Here is a 23,505-nt window from a genome sequence, read left to right as displayed (position 1 = left end):
TTTGGAACACTGGGACGTCAAACGACGACGACGAGCGTAGGGCTTCCAAAGAAGGAGCGAGAGTAGGAAGCTTTTTCCTCGTCTTTGTTACGCACAGCTGGTGCTCTCCCCCTCCCCCCCGGTCCCCAGCTGGCACCAGCTGCAGGAGCAGCACCACTCATGGGACGGGGCTTAGGCCTGGCCATGCATACCTCATGAGCTGTTGCCGCCTTTGATGGAACGGATACACACGTACGCACACACACACACACACACACACACACACACACACACACACACACACACATAAGACATGTTCGTCACGATTTTTATGTCTATGTCTACCCCCGTGGGAAGGTGTGTGTGTGTGTGTGTCCTTGGGAGGTGTGGTTGTAGGGGGGTGGGTGACGATGGGGGCTGTGGCGGTAAGAGACCTATACTGGCAAAAACAAAAACTAAACAGAGACATAGAGAAACAAAGATACAGAGAGAGAGAGAGGGGGGGGGTTGGCACTGTCGGTACAAGAAGGACCCGAGCCAGAGACCCGGTGTGCGAAGGAATCCATTGTCCCTTTTCTTGTATTGTCGCGGTGGCCCTGACGCGGGAGAAGCTGGACAAAAAAAAACCGGGGGTGGTGTGGTGTGGGGGGCAGAAGACCTCCCCCCCCCGAGAGGACGGAATGGTGGGGAGAGGTAGGGTTCTAAGGACCAAACGGCAACCTTAACCCCTTGTGCTACGTTAGCGTTACTTTGGTTAATAGATCAAGTATGTACGAAGCCAGAGTAAATTCTGTTAGGTACTGTTGCGGACACCCGAATGTGACCCGTAATTTGCCATACACTACCTCACTTTGCTTCTTTCGCTCCTCTTCCCTTTTAACAACCCCATCCTCCATTTGTATTCCGCACATATCCTACATGCCCTCACCTCTCCTCCCTACCTCTCCCTCTTTCCACCTCGATTCCCAAAGATCTATCCATCATTCTCGACCATCCATCAATCTTCAATCCTCTACTCAGAACACAATCTCGTTCGCACAATTCAATCCTTTTTGGAAGAGCTTCTGGGTCGGGGGAGGCTTCCTCCAGCAGATGAAACGAGCCCACCCCCACCCACCCACCCCGGGGGTTTTGTCTCCTCCCACCAATGCCCCCAGGGGACCTCAGTCAACAGCACCTGAAGATCAAATAGAGAACGGGACCATTTTCCTCACCGCACTGGTAATCCGCGACCTAGTGTACACCTAAATTACCTCCATACACCCATCCTTCTCCCGTGACATGCACATACTTCACCCATACACCCATCCTTCACCCCATGCACCCCCCACCCCCAATTCCTCAGTGCCCATGCGCCTTCCCTTTACCCATACTACATCCTTCTTCAGCCCCCCCCCCCATCCTTCAGGTCCTGTATGTCCTTCAGCCCGTCTTACCCTCCTGGGGGGGAATAGTGGGGGAGAGGGGGGTGCAGTCGAGCGAAATGGATCTGTAGCCTCCTAATCCCCACGGGGAAACGCTCTCTTTCCATCTTTTTCCTCCTCCACCACTTTCTTCTTCGCTTTTTCTTCCTTCCCTCCGTGTCTCTCCTCGTCCACCTCTTCCTCTTTTCTCTCTTCTTCCTCTTTACCTCCATCAGTCTTCCATCATCACATCACTCCCCACTCCTCCGTAACGAAACAAGTACTCATGGCAATAATGATGATGGTAATATTGATAATGATGAAATAAGAAAACTGTTATAATGGTAACAGTAATAGTAAATATATAGATGTAGAATAGTTATAGATAAAATGCAAATGGGGAAAAATGCAACCCGTCCCTCCCTCGGCCACTTCTTGAGACCCGCAGCAGCAGTCACCAACCACCACGACATAACATCCTGGGCATCGCCCCCATCATTCGAGGCCCGTTCACACACACACAACCACACGCTCACGGACGTTCTCTCCCCGTTCAACCGCCGCCGCCGCCGCCACCACCACTTCCGGCGCTGCTGGTCCCGCTGATGGTCACTGGCCCTAGAGGCGGCGGGTTTGCCTTGCGCAAGCGGAACGTGGCTCTGTTCGTGTGGCGGAGGGCGGGGGGGGGGTGCCGTCTCCCCACCCAACCACCCACCTACTTCTATAGCTGGTCACTCTTTGTTTAATTGTGGTTAGGTTGCTTTTGTACTGGGAAAAAATGTATTTCTCCATGGCCCTCAAACGCGCGTGTGTGTGGTTGCTTTCTATTTCTTTAAAACCCCTTTTTTTTTCCTTCGGAGGAGGTTGCCATGTGAATAAATTCGTCTGAAGGCACTTTAAGATATTTCTTGATTAGGATGAGAGAGGAGAGCAGATAAATGAATATGGAGGAGGAGGGGAGTGAGAGTTGGGAAGAGAGCTGGAAAGAGAGGGCGAGGGAGAGGAGACAAAAAGGCGGGACGGGACCGAAGGCGGAAGAAATTAGGCGAAGCAGGTTTTCGCCTGACGTGTTGTAAGGAGGAAGGTGAGAGAAGGAGGGAGGGAGTGATTTTTTATTTATTCTTCCCCCCCCCCAGGCGTGGAAGTATTAAGGAAATAAAAGTAATGTTCATTTTATGAAGGGGAATATATATATATATATATATATATATATATATATATATATATATATATTTTTTTTTTCTCTCATGTTTTCTTCGAAAATTCATAAAGTAATTTGGGGGAGAGGAAGGAGTGTTTTCTTTTCCCCACTGGAGGACTTCGAAAAGGAGTTCGAGGAAGGATCTGAAAGGAAGCCGAGGAGTACTGATCCAGGCCCCAGGCACCGGCTGCAGGCAGGCGGGAGAGTGGTAGAGTGGGAAGAGAGAGAGAGAGAGAGGGGGGGGGCACGCGGCCATGAGTGGTATTTAGAGATTGTGTGTTGGCATTTCGGGGGACTGCTCTGGGCAGGCAGACACACAGGCAGGCAGGCAGGAATATATACAGACAAATAGGCAAAGACAAACAGGCAAATAGGTAAAGAGAGCCAAAGGCAAGCAGACAGACAAATAGGCAGGCAGAGAGACGGGCAAACAAACAAACAGGCATTTAGATAAGTATTGAGACCAAACGGCTGGGAAGCAGATAGATGGGCAAACAAACAGATAGATTAACAGGCAATTAAACCCTCCGACGACAGGCTGACAGACAAACAGACAGGCATACAAGTGTATTGGTAGGCAAATAGGTAGATGGGTAGACAGGGCAGTCATTTAAACGAGACAGACAGACAGACAAGCAAGCTGGTGTATCTGTAGGCAAGTCGGTAGGTAAGCTGGTGAGCAGGCATTCAAGACTGGCTGACACAGACAGACAGACAAGTAGTCTCATTACCAATCAGGTGGTAGACAGTAAGCCAGACAGACGAGTATACTGATGAGGTGTACACACACACACAAACACACACACACACACACACACACACACACACACACACACACACAGGTGGATAGGCATTTAGTAGATTGTAAATACACTAATAATCATATATGCATGCATGCATGCATGCATGGAGGCAGGCAGGCAGGCTCAAGCGCAGGTAAGCAGACAAATACGGCTTACAGATAAGCCAGCCGTGCCTAGACAGAGACAACAAACCACAGACGCCGACATGTCATCCCTTGCCAGCGACTTCTTCCCACTGACCGACCCCGACCTTGTCACGGTTCGTGAGAGTGACTGGGAGTAACCCCCCAAGGTCTCCCCCCCCACCTCCTGATGGGGGGAAGGAACTATCGATAGGGGCAGTTGGGTACACGGTACTGGGTGTCTGTCTGCAGGTAGCGGTGGCGGTGGCTGAGGAGGAGGAGGAGGCGGAGGCGGAGGTGGAGGCGAAGGTGGAGTTGTTGGTGTGCGGCGCCCCCCCTCTCTCTCCCTCCTTCTCCTCCCTTCGCCTCGTCGTCTCCTCTCGCAGACAGACACGCCAGACCTGCGGTAGTTGACGGTCGCGCGCGCGCGGGCGGTCCTCCTCCTCCTCATCGAACTTGGTCTTCCCTCCCCCTCGTTCCTCCTCCTCGTCCTCTTCCTGCAGAAGTGCTCGCGTCTCCGGGGACCCGGAAATCCTTCGGGGGAGAAAGGAGAACGCCGTCAGGGGACGGCTTAAAGACGAGGTCCAGACACGTCCTACGCCACCTCCAAGTGCCCATCCACCACCTCCTCCTCCTTCCATCGCTTACGTCCTCCCCCATCTCCTCCTCTTCCTCCTCAGGGGAGCTGTTAACCTGACGAAACAAGTTACTGACCCGTTCACGACGAAGTCGTTAAAAGACGGATCCGGACGTGGAGGAGAGAGGCGGCGGCCAGGCGGAAGAGGAGTCTCTCTCTCTCTCTCTCCGGAGGCGGGGGGGCTTCTGGTGACCAGATCATCCTCCTTGGAGGGGGCGCCATCCCCCCGGGAAGTCAAGTAGTTCCTCTTCCAAAGGAAGGTCCTTCCCTGCGCGACCTGAGGAAAGGGAGGCGGAGTAGGAGGTTGAACAGACGTGGCGTGAACTAGCCACAGATTTGGAATAAAGAGGAGGATTGACATATTACCCAACGGCCGTGGGAGAGGGAGTAGTAGGGAGGCGTCCTACTTCGAGATCCGTCTCAGAGGCCTACGGGAACAACAGAGGAGGCTTGAAGGGCGCCACCGTCCCTCGTGTGAAGAGCATCAGAAAAAAAAAAGAGGAAGCTCGAGGGAAGGAGTTTAAGGACTGGGCAAGCGAGAGGGGCGTTCCCAGATTGCAACGGCAGATACGCCAATCCCGTACTGTGACGTCACTGATACGTGTTGCATTGTTGTCTGTGATTCACTACATAGGTCTTGGACCACGTGCTGGACTCGTGATCGATATTTATCGCCCTCCCAAATGAGAGCTCAGACGTTGATAGGCACAGACAGACGTGGCGGCGGAGAGGAGCATGCTTGTGGACCACAGACCGTTACTGTCGCGAGTGAACAGTTATTATTGCGGACAGAGTGATCAGTGAGACCAAACGATAGGGACGATTACTGCCCTGACAAACGTTGCTGACCCGGAGTTCAACGTCGATGTAAATCGTGTGGGGGATTAAACAAACGTTTCGAAGGAGAATGGCGAACAGTGGGGAGACGAGACGAGTTGTCGTGACTTGTCCTGGGAGGACGTGAGAGAGAGAGAGGACGTGCCTAGCGTCCTTGCCAGGGGATCAATGCAATCCTCCCAAGGAGGCTCGCCGTCTCCCCGTCAGATCTGCGTCTTTCAATAACAAACCCCCCTAACTTCAGTAACGCTCAATAATAACCACGGACCTTGTCAACAACGCGTCATCATGGGGTTCGACCCTCGATACGAGTTCAGTAAGTTCTGATTACCAAGGTAGCCTTGGAGACGTCCTAAGGAAGTGTGCGTCATGCAAACGATGATCTCGTTTATTTTTGTATTTATTTATTTATCTATTTTATTTGCGATTATTTGGTGCGTCTTCTTAGTAGTCACGTGAGGGTAAAGCATGCCTTTATGTCACAGAAAACTCGTCAATAAACGCCGCATATGTATAGTGAAAACTACATGGTGGGTCAGGACCTTTTGACCACCATTTCTTCTTCAAGGCGCCTCCTCACCCCTGCCGCACCCTCCGTCTTGTTTGCGACCGGCGGGGGATGAAGTCGTTTCCATGCTAACGACGACCCCTAAACACATCTGCTTGCGTCGTCCGATCGGGTCTGCCGCGGCGAGTAGTTGAAGATGGCATTTCTCTTCATTACTGGGAATGGTCCAAAATCGGAAGGGAAACGCCCATCTGGTGTCTAGGATATTATTTTTTTTCCTCCTGAATTATATAAATTCCTATTTTCTGAAAGATTTCCCACAATAGGGAGTTCTTTGGAGTAAGAAGGCGTCAACCAAGTTCATAAATCTTATTTTAGGTAAACCCTAATGGCAACTGCAGCCCCCCCCCTCCCCGCCTCCTACTACATTTTCAATACAATCGCCTGGCACCAACAGGAATAAAAGGCACCTTAGGTCACAGCGTTCGGAGATAATGATGATGTTGAGGGTCGTCGTCGTCATTTCTTTGATCCCGCGACTTTTTGTTGTCACAAAGTTAGCAAGAGTGATGAGAGGTAGGTGGGGGAACCACAAGTGTGGGCTGGATGCCTTTGTTGGCTTTAACTGATTCCAAGGGTCGGGTGGGTCGCTCCTTGTTTACCCTACCTACCAACTCTTTGTACGAGGTCTCGCCGAGTGGGCCCGTCATCATCATCATCATCTTCAAACCCCCTCACCCGTCAATTTGTTTTTTAATCGATACTTATCATGTGTCAGTACCAGACGTCGTAGAGGTACTGGAGAAATTAGTCACACTGTACAAGTTTCTGTGATTAATATTTATTCAAACTAACAAATCATTCACACGCACACAAGAGAAATACAGTCCTACCATGCCTAAGTAAGCCAGAAGAAAGTGAGTGAGGGAGAGAGAGAGAGAGATGTTGGCGCTCAGGTGTACGTTCCTTTTTTTCTCTCTCTCTCTCAGCAAAGGCCGGAGTGCGAGACGACAGAAAGGGACGAGAACAAAGACGATTCCGTTTGTTTACAAATGTTCGATTTGCAAATCTACTTCCGCTTGTAATGTGGCCACAAATTGAACTTACTCTGTTCGACCCACAATCACACGCGAGTCCTGATGTAACCAGACCTTTGTCTTATTTCAAAGGAACTGATCATATTGGACCTAATTCTGCATGTGTGTGTGTGTGTGTGTGAGAGAGAGAGAGAGAGAGAGAGCGCAAATGTGACAAAGAGTTTGTGACGTGTTTTGTATGCGTGTTACATATAGCCGCGCCACTCGTAAAAATAATTCGTTTGGTTCTTCATTGGTACAGGTCATTCCCCTTTATTGTTACATTTTCCATTATATATATATATATATATATATATATATATATATATATATATATGGGGGGGTTGTATGTTCAGTGCATAGCCTTTGTTGTGAAAACCATTTGGTGTACTGTACTGTATCACTGCCCAAAAAGAAGAAGCACACAAAGACCAGGACGACCTTAAAATGTACTTGTAGGGCATCGTTGGTCTACTCGAGAGTACTCTTCAGTGTACCAGACAGATGCGCGTTACGGGGCCGGGGGGGGGGGAGAAGGGGGCGGGGGTTCAGGTAGGCTGGCACCTAGGCGGAGCGGGGGGAGCTGCGTTCCCGTGCGAGACGCGGTGCACCTGGAGTGGCACCTGATCAGGTGGCGGCTATGGAGCCGCAGCAGCCGCCGCCGTCGGGTTCAGTTGTCACCTGCTCGGTGCGGCAGGTCTTGCTCGGTTGTGGATGAGACCAGACTGGTTTTATTTATTTATCTCTTTTCATTTTGTTTAATTTGATTTATGTATTTATTTTGATGTGTTTGTGGTGTAACATGAAAACTGCTTTAAGGAACACACTCATTTGTTCACACACACCACACACACACACGCGCGCGCACACACACACACACATATGTTGGAAATATTTTTCCACTCAGTAGATTCCCACATTCTCCCTATTTACAAAACACCTCATTTCCAACATCAGCCCTTCAACGCCTTGCCTTCCAAAAAGGGGCATTGCAGTTCGCCACCGATGTTTCACCGGCGCTTCTATCCCTAAGGGGGCGGGGGGAAGCACTTAACTGACGGTAGCAGCTTGGCGGCGGCAGACAGAATAAAACGTGTCACGCGTCACATCCGGGGTAATGTGTCGCACGTAACATGACACAAGTGAGATTTTTGTTCACGCGCGAGGGAGCACGTCGCCGCACGTAGGATTTCACGTGTGACGTGATGATGAGGGGAAGCTAATGTCTCGCTTTCCAACAACACAAGTTGTCATACATGTTTTGCTAAATCACACACAATCTTCGTAATGCATTTCATGATGATGTTACTTTGTGAACTGTACTGGAATGTTTGTGAATAAAGACATTTTAATGTACTTGTCAATGTTTGTTTCTTGTATGCATTTGCAAAATAGATTTGTTATCTACTTACGAATTGTATTCCTACATGTATCAAAATACACTAGATGTATAGATATGTGTACACGCGGGCGCGCGTACGCACACACACACACACACACACACACACACACACACACACACACACACACACACATTGCCCATAGATCGGTCATACGAGCTCTGATCTCTCTTCCGGGAGGGAAATAGCTGTCGATCACGAGTCCAACCCGTGATCCAAAGACCAAGGTGAACCAAGGTGACACACACAGTACATATACTCCAAGTACCCTACTGAAGACCCGACCTCTCGCACGCCTGTTATTCTACGGACTGCATTTAACCGTCGTTTTTCTCCTTCTGCCGCAGGTAACAAGAAGATGGAGTACAAGAACCGGCAGTGGCACGAGAAGTGTTTCTGCTGCTGCGTGTGCAAGACGCCCATTGGCACCAAGAGCTTCATCCCCCGCGACCAGGACATCTACTGCGCCACCTGCTACGAAGAGAAGTTCGCCACAAGGTGCATCAAGTGCAACAAGGTGGGTGCCCGTGGAGCTGGAGTGGTGGTGGCCGTGTTAGTGCTGGTGAAGTGGAGTGGTGATGGTGGTCCTTATTGTCATCTATGTCGTTGTTGTCCTTGCCTTCACCCCAGAGATTATTATTATTATTGCTATTATTTCAAATGAGTAATTTCGTTGTGTGGGCGATATAATGCAGTCAGGAGAACAGTTCCGAGCTTCCCATCCCTTTAGAGGCAATCTTAATCCTGGAGAGTCGGTGGTGCAAGGAGGTAGGGTTGGAGGAAGTGGTAGCTAGAAAAAGAATGTTTAAGCGTCAGTGAAACCATATACTTAAGGTAAACGTGTGTCTCAACCCAGGACATGAGATTCCACCAATTCCCGAAGTGGGTTTATGACCTGGGTCCAAACGTCCGCACAAGTGGCGGTTGGCGAGTGTCGGAGTGAGAGACCACCTAGGTAGGTGTATTGACCTACTGGCCAGGGCAGCCTCTTAACTTCAGCGCAGTAGGACTTTTTGGGTGGTCCGACTGTCTCCAACCCTGACCGATGTGCAGATTCTAGCCCAATTGGACCAAAATGAATCAAAAGAGGGATTGCTACCCTTTCGCTACACAAAGAGGTTCCCTACTTCCTGCAGCACAATAACGTCGCCCGCCGACAGGTAAAAGAGTAAGTTGGGAGTTGTTGGGAAGTTGGAACCGATGGAGTTCGAGAGTTGGGCGCGAGACGTGTCGCGGCGGAAAAGAATCCTTCAAGGGCAATGGAGTGTGACGTGCGGAGTATTGGTGAGGAGCCAAAAGCGGACCCGTGAGAGATTGCTTGTGTGAGAAAAGGTCGCGGAGGGAACAAGAGTGCTTTGATACGATCATACAAGAATAAAAAAAAAAAAAAAAAAGATAAATATGTATGACGGAATGGTAGAATACGATCCCAAGGTAGATGGGAGGAGTGAAGAGAGGGAAAACGGGTTGACATGACCACAGCGCGCGCGCTGGGAGAACTTGAAGAGCAATACATAGGCCCAAGGTAGAAACGTAGGGAAGAGGGGAAGATGGCGGGGGAGATAACATATAAAGAGAACAGACAGAGAGAGGAGGGAGGCGGCGACAAAGACGACTACTAAGGAATGTCCGATGGATGTAGTACATGTTACAGTTCGAGTACTCGTGATGTACTACATTTTTGAGAGTGTGCGTGACGAAGGGCGTGGGGAAACGGTCTCTCTTTCTCTCTAAGAGGCTTATGCCCTTCTGGTTCGATGACTCCTACAAGGGAGAGGTGCTTAACCTTGTATGTGAATACTACACGCGTACAAACAACTGGTACAGGGATACTTTTCATCAAACTCAGCATGAAATTTCTTTTGTGTCTTCCACTGTACTACTTCGAGGAAGGATCGTGGGAGGGAGAGAGGGGTTATCAGCTAAGAAAGAAGGGAAGGTTATGTACACTGATAAAGGAGGGAGCGCTAAGAAAAGGGGAAGGGAGCTGTAGATGATGAAGATAGAGAAGGAAGCATGTAAGAGGAGAAGAGTAAGTTGGGGGAAGGAGTAGAGAAGAGGGGAGGAGGGCAACGCGGAAGGAAAATATCAGGAAGGGAAAATCGCAGTGGTGGTGTTAGTCTTGATGATGGTGTTAGTGTGCTCAGAGGCGTATATTTGTTTGAACATTCACGAGAGGGGAGGCGGGTGGGGGAGTGTACATGGTGTGAAAATGTACACAAAGCGGCTCGGGGGGACGTTTCCTGGCGGCCAGATTTACACGGCAGGCACGGGGGGTGGGGTTCGATCTCCGCATTGTTTACATTTCCCACGTGACTGACATAGCAGGAGAGAAAGAGTAGTATACCCTCCCCCTCTTCTCACGTCTGTATAGGCGAGCAAGTAGGATGGCCCAAGGTAAAACGAATACTATAAGGTACGTTGACCACCCCCCCTCCGCGCACCTCCACCGTGGCGTTATAGGAAATCCAGAGGGGGAGAGAGTGAGAGGTGAAAGAAAATGTAAACTTTAAAGATAACCATCTGTAAAATTACACTATGATGTTCACATAATACTGAAATTACTCTGTATCACTTCCTTATCCTCAAATTATCAGTATCAGATATTATCAGACATGACCGCCAGAAAAGTTATAAAAATGTTTTCCATGCTTTCACATTAGGTGGATTATATTAATATGACGAGTTATTAGATGGGATGACATGTCAATTTATATGTTGACCAGGTAGATGAGGAAGATATTATACTGTTGATACACACCAACTAGCTGAATATAAACCCAGTAGTAATGACACATAAAAGCATCATATGGTTTTTATTATATTACATTTTGAATTTGCGTGGGTTTCCATATCTCCTCAAGCGTGGATTTTATATGTAGACCTTTATCTCCACCAAGCTCAGTTATGTTTTAACCGGATTCTTTAGTCTGTTTATTTGCAATTGAATGAAAATTTCAGGAAATGTTGCTAATAAAAAGTTACTTTCAAAATGACGGCTGCATACATATCCAGATGACCGAGTGTTGTGTGTGCCACATAATTCAATCCATTTCTTTCTAAGTTCTTTATCTTTGGGTAGTGAAAAGAAATGTATATTTTTATCACCTTTCAGTCTAACGGCATTGCACTTCTGCACTATACAAACTGTTGGCATTTTTATGTTGTTATTTGTCTGCCTTAGCACCCCTTTAATCATAAGGTGGAGCTTCGCTCCACACACTGGTGTGTGAGTGACTGACAGCTCTCGACCCGCGGAACCCTGGTTTCGATATTTCCATTGACGTCATCATCTACCTGCACAGTGGAGAGGTTTTCTGGCTCCCCCCCCCCCGCCAACTTATCTTACAGCATTCGTTTTACCTTGGGATGGCCAACAGACTCGATAACTTGTACACGCGCGCGCGCACACACAAGGGGGGGGGAGGCATCCGATCTCTTCCTTTCCCCCAGGGAACTCGGAACGACCATACTTTAACCGCCCCCCCCTGCAGTCTGGTAATTATATAAACGAGCAATTTCATTCTGGCTAACGGTTGATGAAGTTTACTCGAGTTTGTCTCCGCCCATTCCGGCTCCGTAAAGTCACTTGTCGTTAGCCAGAATAAAATGTGTGTAGAACATTCTTTGGAGAGAGGGAAGGGAGGGCGCTTGTAAGGTTCCGCGGATGCGTTCGACAGTTTACATTTGACCTAAAGACCCCATGACACGCGGAGTTTCGTCGGTCAGGCCAATTGCTCGGCCAGAATTTGACATTGATCAAGTGCAGCTGCTACTGCTGCTGCCGCCGTCCTTTGGTGCCGCTCGAGGGGCGCACGGTCCGCCTGCGCATTCCACAAAGCAGCACTGTGCGGTCTACCTCAACCACAAGAAACTGTAGAATTACAAAAACAAAAAGTTGAATTAATATTGGCTACTTTTTCTTTATGACGGGAATTCATGATTTACCAGACCGACACCAACAATTGGGACTCCCAAATATAGCACTAAAATTGAGTATCCCAGATAGCAAATGCGCCTTATAGGCAGCAAGTGCGTTCACCTTCCAAGCATTGACTATTGCCGAATGTTGAAGGCGAGGAGGCGCTGAGTAGCTGCGGCCGAAGCTGCCACCTGTAGCCCATGACTTTGGACGATTAGGGCAGGTAGCAAACAGTCACTGCTGGGAATCGGAGAGGAGTGCGGGATTCGAACCCGCAACTAAGCGAATGCGAGACCAGCATGCTTCCGATGACGCCACCAGCGCACATGTAGGGAATTCCCCAAAAAGAAAAGTCTTTGTAGAGTGGATTGGGGAAAGGTCGAGCTGGCCGGAAAGGTTGTGGTCGCCAACCAATGCAAAATAAATGTCTACCGGATCCCAAGAGGACCGGAGCCAGTAACGTGTGGAGGGGGAGGAGGTTACCGAGTCTTGGAGTTCAGCCTTGTGACCCGAGTTGACGCCAACCGGGATGGAAGTAGTAACCGTCAGGGTTGTTTAGGGCGGGATTTTGGTCTCCCTGAATCACCGACTTCCTGTGTCTTGCCTCGCGCGAGATCTTTTGTATACCTGCTCCTCAGATCTCGTCTTGTTTACATTCTTCGATGCGGTGGCGGACTCTAACGGTTTTATTCTGGCGAAGATCGGCAGGCGATTTTATTCAGTTGAGGGAAACCCGTCGGTCGAGAGATCCTTCTAGTCTTGGACTTCACCCCCACCCCTACTTCCTACCCCATCAGTTGAATAACATCGCCTGACGTCCGTAACCAGAATGAAATAGTCAAGAGTGCGTCCCCGGCTTGAAAAGGTGCTTTCGTTCCCGCCCCCGGAATGTAACGGATCTTAGTCTGCATGAGCTGGGGGGTCGGGACCGTGGGCGCGGTTTCAAAAAGTGGGACCTTAAACAGAGAACTGGGCGTGGATGTGTTTTTACGCGTGCACGAGTGGTCTGAAAATTGGCCATGGGGAGAAGACATCGATTTAACAGTTGTAGTTTTTGTTCCCTCATGCGGAATGTGCTGTGTCTTACTGCATTGTTTCTGATGCGGGCAGTGGGAAACTATGGGAAGTGGGGGGGTAGGTACGTGCCTTGGCTGGCTACCTCCCGTATAAAGGGGGGGGGGTGAGCCCCCTTGGTATGTAGAATATATATGGAAGTTTTTGTATGGTATAGAAGTGTTTGCCCTTGTGTTCGAGTATTACCCCGTCGACTAAGGACGGCGTTTCGTTTTTCAGATTATCACGACAGGAGGTGTGACATACAAGAACGAGCCCTGGCACCGTGAGTGCTTCACGTGCACACACTGCAACGCGTCCCTCGCCGGACAGCGCTTCACGTCCCGCGACGACAAGCCCTACTGCGCCGACTGCTTCGGGGAGCTCTTCGCCAAGCGGTGCACGTCCTGTACCAAGCCCATCACTGGTGAGTCTTCCTCCTTCCTTTCTCTCTCCCTCTCCCCAATCCTTTGGGCACTCTGGTCTCTCTTTGCAGAAGAACCTTGTTGAGCGGGTATGTGGTATTTCAGTCAATCGTTGCTTTGAGTTCCACAAGTGGAAAACATGCAGGCCCACATGGCTGGCAATGGTCCTTGCATGGGCACCTCCTCCCACAGATGGTCTCTCTGGGAAGAAATGTTGGACTTTTGTTTGTGTTGTATTACTGTGAGGGACTGTTTCTATGTTACCACCTCAAAGTGGTAGAGGGGAGAGGAGAGCAGTGGTCATTAGCTCTCCATGTGTGAAAAAGTTAAAGAAATACAGCTGAAGTAGATGTAGAGAGATCTTGGGCCCAGTCCAGAGACAGAGTGTCAGTTCCTCAGGGTTGCACCTCCTGATGGAGGCGATGTTTACATATTCATTTTTTACTATTTTTATTATTATTACTATTAGTGTTTAGGAAGAAAGTCAAGCTTAAGTACACATGGGAAAGGGTGGTAGATAGGGGTTCAATGGACTATATAGTGGTAACCAGGAGAAGAATTGGAAGAGTTTTGTAAGTACATGTTCCTAGGGAAGAGGGTGGGGGAATATCAGATAATTTTTTGGTGGAGGGATAGATGGAGAAAGAGGAAAAGGACTTGAGGTAGGGAAGTGCTAAGAATAAAATGCTTAAATTGGAAAGAAAAGGAGTACAAGAAACTGAGATATGAGTGGGAGGGAGTAAAAGATAGAGTAGAACTAAGAGTGGAGGAGGAATGGAGATGTTTCAAAGAGGGAGTTACAAGGTGTGGAACAAGGAGGACAGGAGGAAATAGAAGGAAGGGTAGTGAGTGGTGGGATGATGAAGCAAAGAAGGTTGTAGAAGAGAAGAAACATGCATTCATAGATTGGTTGCAAAATAGGATGAGAGGTACAAAGAGAAGAGAAGTAAAGCATGAGATAAGGGAGGCAAATAGAAGAAATGTGACATGGGGTATGACAGAAATTTTTTAAAGTAATAAAAAGATGTTTCGGAAGGAAATCAAGAGAGGAAGGAGAGGGTCAAGTAGAGAAGAAAAGGTGATCATGCAAAAGATAGCAGTAAGAAGATGGGTAGAGTATTTTAGGGAGCCTCTAAATGTGAAGGAGGATAGGTTGGTTGCAGTAGGAAGTACTAAGAAAATGACAATGAGGTGAAAGCAGTTATTAAAATGATGAGAGTAGGTAAGGCACCTGGGTTAGATGTGTGTCATGTAGAGTTAAGTACAGTGATGACGGACTGGCTGGTGAGGTTGTTTAACTTTTGTCTAAAAGAGGGTAGAGTACCGAAGGGCTGGAAGAGTGCTTGTATAGTTCCACTATACAAGGGGAAAGGGGACAGGTGTGAGTATATTAGTTTCAGAGGTATCAGTTTATTGAGTGTAGTGGGGAATGCTTATGGGAGGGTTTTTATTGAGAGGAACAGAGGGATTGGTGAGGAGCAGTGTGTATTAGGACAGGTGGGGGTTGCATGGATCAAATTTTTGTGGTAAGGCAGGTATGTGAGAAATCTTTAGGGAAAGGTAAGGATGTTTTTTGGACCTTTATGGATTTGGAAAAGGCTTATGACAGGGTAGACAGGAAGGCACTGTGTATTGCGGATATATGGGATAGGAGGAAAGCTGTTAAGAGCAATCAAGAATTTTTGCCCACACCCTTGCATCACAGCATCATCCATACACAACCATTCTCCATTCACCCCTATCTTCTGTCTTCTCCCTTCCTTCCTCAACAGACATTCCCTCTTAAGCAATGCCCCCACATGTTCACTCCGTACACCTCTTTTAATAATTAATCTTTCTTCACTCATTCTTTTCATGTGTCCAAACCATCCCAATACTTTTCCATCAACCCTATCTCCCAACTCCCTTTCCACCCCTGCTCTCCTCTTCACCCCCTTGTTTCTCACACTATCCACTCTAGCAACCCCTGCCATACTTCTCCAGCATTTAATCTCAAACACATTTAAACTCTTCCTCTCTTATATGCCATGTTTCTGCACCATATACTGCTGTCAGCACAATCAGTCCTTCATACAATCTCCTCTTCCCAAATGTCTTATTATTTTTCATTACACTTTTTAATCCCTCAAGGCATTTACTTGCTTCTCTCAATCTGCATTATACCTCCACTCTTTCCTGCCACATTTGCACCCAAAATATCTAAAACTATCCACTTTCTCCAGTTTTTCTCCCTTAATATTCACTTCCAATTTGCTGCCATCCTCTCCCCTTGTACATCTCATCACCTTACTTTTACCTACATTTATTATTAACTTTCTTCTTTTGCACACCTTCCCGAACTCTGTCACTTCCTTAATAAGAACATAAGAATAAAGGAGACTGCAAGAGACCATAAGGCCTACACTAGGCAGCTCCGTATCCATCACCATCCCCTCTCCAATCCCTGCCCCATTGCCCTTGCATTTACCTCTCGCACCACCCCATCCATGTATAAATTGAACAGACATGGCACATCCCTGGTGAAGCCCCATCATTTACCTCAAACCACTCATTCCCTCCATTTCTAATTCTAACACAGGCTCTACTACTTTTGTAAAAACTCTTGATTGCTCTTAACAGCTTTCCTCCTATCCCATATATCTGCAATACCTCCCACAGTGCCTTCCTGTCCACCCTGTCATAAACCTTCTCCAAATCCATAAAGGCCCCCCCCCCCCCAAAAAAAAAAAAAAAAAAAATAAATAAATAAAAATATCCTTACATATCTGCCTTACCACAAAAACCTGATCCATGCAACCTCTACCTGTCCTAAATCCACACTGTTCCTCACCAATCTCCCTCTGTTCTTCTCCTAATCTTCTCAATCAAAACCATCCCATAAGCTTTCCCAACTACACTCGCAAACTTCCCTGTGAAACTACTACATTCACCCTTGTCCTGTTTTCCTCTGGCACTCTACCATCTTTTGGACAAACATTAAACAACCTCACCAACCAGTCCACCATCACTGTATCTCCCTTTTTTAGACACTCCACATGGCACCCATCCAACTCAGGTGCCTTACCTGCTCTCGTTAGTTTAATAACTGCTTCCACCTCATCTTTCCTCCATTTTCCTCATTCACACTGTCATTTCTTAGTGCTTCTCAATGCAACTATCTATCCTTCACATCTAGCAACTCCCATCTTCCTCTTTGCTGTTTCCCATTATCATCTCTACCTGCACCTTTTACCTTTTCTACTTGATTCGCCTCCTCTTTCTCTCTTAATTTCCTTCCAAAACATATTATTATTTTCAATATTTTCTGTCATACCATTTCACATCTGCTCTCCTCTTTGCCTCCTTTATCGTATGCTTTACTTCTCTTTTCTTTGCACCACTCATATGATTCTCTTGTTCTATTTTGTAACCAATCTGTGTATGCTCATTTCTTCTCGTCTACAACCTTATTTGGTTCATTATCCCACCACTCACTACCTTTTTATTTCCTCCTGTATAATATTATTATAATTATATATACATACATATATATATATTTTAAGCTGATAGCTTCTTCTGAATTGTGAAGACTTTTCTCTCACCTTAACCACATTTTCTTTGCAGGCATTGGTGGTACTCGTTTCATCTCCTTTGAAGACCGACATTGGCACAACGACTGCTTCATCTGTGCCGTGTGCAAGGGTTCGCTAGTAGGCAAGGGCTTTATCGCAGATGGGACTGACATTCTCTGCCCCGAGTGTGCCAAGCAGAAGCTGGTCTAAACCCTCCCCCCATAATCCCCCTCCCCACTATCCCTAGCATCCCCCCTTCCTCCCAAAAACTGTGACACTTCCAACAGAACTGCCAACAAAGGAAACTGACACAATTCCAACACAGATACACTGCCAGCAACCACTAACTACAACCGCTGTTGTCCAAAGAATAACGACTACAGCAGCCCGGACTTATACCCCCCCTATCCCCCCACAGAACTCGACCCCCCTTACTTAGGTGACATTTTCAAACGCAACAACAGACCACCCCTGGGGGAGGTTTCCAACGAAAGGTCACCCTCATATTCTCGAACGCCCACCTGAAGGCAACGCCGGTGAAAGCGGCAGAGTAACGCACGTCAGGTCCTGGGGCACTGTACCAAGGCCGGATGTGACCTGCGCCTCTGGGGCCCATGGTGGGTCACATAGATTTGTCCATTTCCTTGGAACAAGTTTAAATGTACGATATCTCTTATCACGTAAGCAGATAGCACACTGTTAGGCCCTTTGTTACGTGTGGTATAATTATTATTTTTTCTTTTGTAAAGCCAAAAACTTGTCTCACGTATGTCCGGGCAATGGAAGTGGACAGGAAGGCCATATTCTTAAAATAGACTTAAAAAAGGTATAAAAAATCATCCTAAGCATAATTCAAGAACCCCGTAACACGTTAAGTGTAACTGGGGAAAAAAAAAAAAAAAAAAAAAAAAAAATCCCATAACACGTTATGATCCTTACTCTTTGCCTTATTAGCTAATTTAATACTGTATAGATGATTTAGTTCTTATATAGAGAGTTTGAATCATGATGTTCAATGATTGACACAACACATGGAAACACACCGAATACGTTGCCTTAATCAAAGCAGCAAGTGCCCAGCTGCTGCTGCTGCAGGAAGTGCACACCAAGCTGCAGGAAGTGCACACCAAGCTGCCGCCACCACCCACTTGCACGCACAGTCTGCATCTGACTAGTCTCCCTTAAGTGCACATTGGCGTGCACGCCCCCCCTCCCCGACCCAAGACACATGACGTCATAGCTGAGGCGCCAAAGTAAAACCCAAGGTTAGAGGTGCCACAGGCACTTGCTGCCGTCCATTGTGATCTGGGATTAAAATTATATAGAAAATAAAGATGCCCTGCCCATTGTGGGGGATCAACCTGCAGTACGACTCCTGCGTCAGGAGCACTCCCTCCTGCCAAAAGAACACTCCCACTCCTGAGGGGGGGGCGGGTGGCTAGTGCCACGTGGAGGTGCTTGTGGACAACGGTGTGGCTTGCATGCTTGTGGCACTAGCACTGTAGTGGCGCCTTGATATGCCAGCCAACCAGACCCCCACCCCACCCTGACCCAACTATCCTTATCCTACCCCATCCCCATTCCCCCAACCCCAATTGGTGAGGACTAGGCACCTCACCACTCATGTTAAACTACAACTGCTGTTGTTAACTTGCTGTTGCCTTGTTATTAACATTAACTTAGGCCAGGCTACTTGTGCTCCAAGCAGATGACAGCCCAGAGTGGCCTAGACTTTCCTAATGCAGTGTTAGACTAGTAAGCACCGACCCACCCACCCCCGCTACCTTGCTGTGTGCATTGTGACAGTTATTGTCACATGCTACACTCACCTCCCACATTCTCACAGCATCTTAATTTCCACTAAAGTTCACAAACACAGAACACTGAACACACCATTGACGACAACACCAACCTTCAAAGCTGATTTATTATCTTCAAAGTGAAATTATCTTTTCTACTGTATATAAGAGTGTTTATTCAAAAAAATAAATAGCTGTAGCCTCGATTCCTTAAGCTGCCATGTTTAGCCCTCCTGACATGTGGTAAGTTACCTATCGCTGTGCGATTTCTTCTGCAATCGGCATCTGGGAAGAACGCTGCTACAGCTGTTCAAGGACGAGAGCCGTTGAGGCAGCCAGGAGGCTAGGGCGGGCCTTCGGGTCGTGCCGTATGCTGAGATGCCGTTCCGTTGATTGCACGACGAGGGTCCCCTGCTGCTGTTCTCTCTCTTGTGCGTGCGTGTCGACGGGACGACCCCACCCCGAGCCCCCGCCGCCCCAGGAAGCAACTCCTCCCATGCCCAAGGGCCGCACACTTACCCCCCCAAAAAAAATTGGAGGAATAGGATACACAATGTACGAAAGACAAAGAAGCAACCAACCCTACCGGTCGGCCGCCATTTTGTACTCCCCCTGCCACCATCTTGCAGCGGATGGTTGATCCCCCTCAACGACAGATCGCCACTTCCAGGAGGGGTTGTTACCGAGGTGGCAGTAGAAGGGCGGGTTCTCTTGGCTTCCTGCTTTGTACTGTGTGAAAGGTGCTATTATTACTCCCCCACCCCCATCCCCCATGAGCTTTATATTCATTGGTCCACTCCATATTTCTTTGCTTTTGCAACTAAATCTCTGTAATAAATGTCTTACCAAAACATGCAGGATTCTTTCTTGTCCTTAAAAAAAAAAAAGTACATATAGTAAGAATGGTTACCAGTTTCTGTTTTAAACTCCTTTTGGTCCAGTAGGACCCTCTTGTCATTTTATTAAAAACGGGAGAAAGCTTTCCCTCCACCCCACTCGTACTACAGGGGTAGACTACATGACGGTACACCTGATGACAAGCTATGGGTGATGTCCTGTCAAGCAACAGGTTGTTTTATACATGTACGAGGGCAACCACCACCATGTATGTGCTTAAAAATAATAATGATGAATCAACAGGTTTTGCTGCATTGCTTCTGACCCGGCAGTAGGCACAAGAAAGGGATGACCCTTCATCCATGAGGAGCCAAGAATAGAGGGAAACAAAGGTGGTGTGTACAAGTAGAACTGGTGGGAGTGGAAGCATGCCTTTGACTTGGCTACCTCCATTCTGATGAAGTAGATAACTAAATCATTATCTATATGGTGGCCAACCAGTGATAGAAAAAATATATATACTAGGGAAAGAATGATACATTTAGTGAAATTGATACTAAAGGAAGCAATCAGTGAAGAACCCACAAATTGAGCCTCAGCTGAATAAAACTGCCAGGTATTTACTAGAATGGCCAATCATTAGTGCTTAGCTCCAGACAAATGTACATGATACAGCACTGTGTACTTTCACACTTCTTGTTCTCAGGAGCGAAACCAAACCTAAACGGCCTTTCGTGACGTGACATTGTGTTCATGTTGTTATTGTATTATTTCAAAGTACATGTGTAAGAGATCAAAGTGCTCATATGATGCAATGCTGGGTCAGATGCATGTGTCCATAGATGTTTTGTCACTGTTACACATTCTTGGACTGATGGCGGGTACTGGCTTGTATGTGGTGGTCCTGCAAGAGGGACAGCAAAGCTGCCCATTTTCAAAATCCGTCAACCCCCTCACCTCGCCTCCATAAGGAGGTGCAGCCCTGAGGGGCTGGCACTCAGTCTCCAGACTGGGACCAAGCTCTCTTTATCAGGAGGAAGACAATGAGAGGATGGCTCAAGTATGTTTTGTTTGTCAGAACTCTATAAAGTCTCTGTTCTCACACAATGTTTCTTTTATAGACTTGCTGGGAACTGCCAATTACATAAATTTCTCTATTCATTAACTTTAAATGTTTTTCCATATTTCACACATAGAGAGTGGACGACGGGCGACTGCTCTCATTTTGAGGGTCATTTTGGCCACTTGTCCCGATTGGGTCACCACCTCAGCTACAGGTCGAGGGCCACCAGGGCTCTTGCGGATCGCACTTAGATACTGCTCAGGCTAAAAGTACGGGCGCCAACAGCCGGAAAGGAGAGGGGAACATTACACAAACACGAACAAATTTGGCTGGTCGCCACAACCTCGCCCTTGGGTCCAGGTTCCCCACGTCTACCTCACTGTGCCCTGTGGACGACTCTCTCCCTCTGGAGTAAGTTTGGGCCAAATCGGAGACATTTTGTCCACTTGTCCCGATTGGGTCACCACCGCAGCTACAGGTCGAGGGCCAACAGGGCTCTTGCGGATGGCACTTAGATACTGCTCAGGCTAAAAGTACGGGCGCCAACAGGCGGAAAGGAGAGGGGAAAATGACACAAAGACAAACAAATCTGGCCGGTCGCCACAACCTCGCCCTTGGGTCCAGGTTCCCCACGTCTACCTCACTGTGCCCTGTGGACGACTCTCTCCCTCTGGAGTAAGTTTGGGCCAAATCGGAGACATGACGGTTTTTGCCCAAATCCTTTGGTCATTTTGAGGGTCATTTTGGCCACTTGTCCCAATTGGGTCACCACCTCAGCTACAGGTCGAGGGCCACCAGGGCTCTTGCGGATCGCACTTAGATACTGCTCAGGCTAAAAGTACGGGCGCCAACAGCCGGAAAGGAGAGGGGAACATTACACAAACACGAACAAATTTGGCTGGTCGCCACAACCTCGCCCTTGGGTCCAGGTTCCCCACGTTTACCTCACTGTGCCCTGTGGACGACTCTCTCCCTCTGGAGTAAGTTTGGGCCAAATCGGAGACATGACGGTTTTTGCCCAAATCCTTTGGTCATTTTGAGGGTCATTTTGGCCACTTGTCCCGATTGGGTCACCACCGCAGCTACAGGTCGAGGGCCAACAGGGCTCTTGCGGATGGCACTTAGATACTGCTCAGGCTAAAAGTACGGGCGCCAACAGGCGGAAAGGAGAGGGGAAAATGACACAAAGACAAACAAATCTGGCTGGTCGCCACAACCTCGCCCTTGGGTCCAGGTTCCCCACGTCTACCTCGCTGTGCCCTGTGGACGACTCTCTCCCTCTGGAGTAAGTTTGGGCCAAATCGGAGACATGACGGTTTTTGCCCAAATCCGTGGGTTAACCCCTTTGGTCATTTTGAGGGTCATTTTGGCCACTTGTCCCGATTGGGTCACCACCTCAGCTACAGGTCGAGGGCCACCAGGGCTCTTGCGGATCGCACTTAGATACTGCTCAGGCTAAAAGTACGGGCGCCAACAGGCAGAAAGGAGAGGGGAAAATGACACAAAGACAAACAAATTTGGCTGGTCGCCACAACCTCGCCCTTGGGTCCAGGTTCCCCACGTCTACCTCGCTGTGCCCTGTGGACGACTCTCTCCCTCTGGAGTAAGTTTGGGCCAAATCGGAGACATGACGGTTTTTGCCCAAATCCGTGGGTCATTTTGAGGGTCATTTTGGCCACTTGTCCCGATTGGGTCACCACCGCAGCTACAGGTCGAGGGCCACCAGGGCTCTTGCGGATCGCACTTAGATACTGCTCAGGCTAAAAGTACGGGCGCGAACAGGCGGAAAGGAGAGGGGAAAATGACACAAGACAAACAAATTTGGCTGGTCGCCACAACCTCGCCCTTGGGTCCAGGTTCCCCACGTCTACCTCACTGTGCCCTGTGGACGACTCTCTCCCTCTGGAGTAAGTTTGGGCCAAATCGGAGACATGACGGTTTTTGCCCAAATCCGTGGGTTAACCCCTTGGTCATTTTGAGGGTCATTTTGGCCACTTGTCCCGATTGGGTCACCACCGCAGCTACAGGTCGAGGGCCAACAGGGCTCTTGCGGATCGCACTTAGATACTGCTCAGGCTAAAAGTACGGGCGCCAACAGCCGGAAAGGAGAGGGGAAAATGACACAAAGACAAACAAATTTGGCTGGTCGCCACAACCTCGCCCTTGGGTCCAGGTTCCCCACGTCTACCTCGCTGTGCCCTGTGGACGACTCTCTCCCTCTGGAGTAAGTTTGGGCCAAATCGGAGACATGACGGTTTTTGCCCAAATCCGTGGGTTAACCCCTTTGGTCATTTTGAGGGTCATTTTGGCCACTTGTCCCGATTGGGTCACCACCTCAGCTACAGGTCGAGGGCCACCAGGGCTCTTGCGGATCGCACTTAGATACTGCTCAGGCTAAAAGTACGGGCGCCAACAGGCGGAAAGGAGAGGGGAACATTACACAAACACGAACAAATTTGGCTGGTCGCCACAACCTCGCCCTTGGGTCCAGGTTCCCCACGTCTACCTCACTGTGCCCTGTGGACGACTCTCTCCCTCTGGAGTAAGTTTGGGCCAAATCGGAGACATGACGGTTTTTGCCTTTGGTCATTTTGAGGGTCATTTTGGCCACTTGTCCCGATTGGGTCACCACCTCAGCTACAGGTCGAGGGCCACCAGGGCTCTTGCGGTTCGCACTTAGATACTGCTCAGGCTAAAAGTACGGGCGCCAACAGGCAGAAAGGAGAGGGGAAAATGACACAAAGACAAACAAATTTGGCTGGTCGCCACAACCTCGCCCTTGGGTCCAGGTTCCCCACGTCTACCTCGCTGTGCCCTGTGGACGACTCTCTCCCTCTGGAGTAAGTTTGGGCCAAATCGGAGACATGACGGTTTTTGCCCAAATCCGTG

At 48.5% G+C, this 23,505-nt stretch overlaps 1 protein-coding gene across 1 annotated transcript in view; it reads left to right on the top strand.

The window, feature by feature from the left end:
• The window catches only part of Lmpt (four and a half LIM domains protein limpet), a 264,405-nt gene extending 244,836 nt beyond the window's left edge, over nucleotides 1-19,569 (top strand). Inside the window, exons 8-10 of the mRNA XM_076198403.1 lie at nucleotides 8,314-8,483; nucleotides 13,182-13,368; nucleotides 16,970-19,569. Of these exons, the coding sequence (XP_076054518.1) occupies nucleotides 8,314-8,483; nucleotides 13,182-13,368; nucleotides 16,970-17,127 (515 nt within the window). The 3' untranslated portion in view covers nucleotides 17,128-19,569. The remainder of the gene's footprint in view (nucleotides 1-8,313; nucleotides 8,484-13,181; nucleotides 13,369-16,969) is intronic.
• The last annotated feature ends 3,936 nt before the right edge of the window (nucleotides 19,570-23,505 follow it).

The sequence above is a fragment of the Oratosquilla oratoria genome, chromosome 15, assembly GCF_046742065.1.
Source record: "Oratosquilla oratoria isolate Oo_2021 chromosome 15, ASM4674206v1, whole genome shotgun sequence".
NCBI lineage: Eukaryota > Metazoa > Arthropoda > Malacostraca > Stomatopoda > Squillidae > Oratosquilla > Oratosquilla oratoria.
The sequence above is the reverse complement of the archived record's forward strand: the minus strand, read 5'-3'. Positions and strand labels throughout refer to the sequence as shown.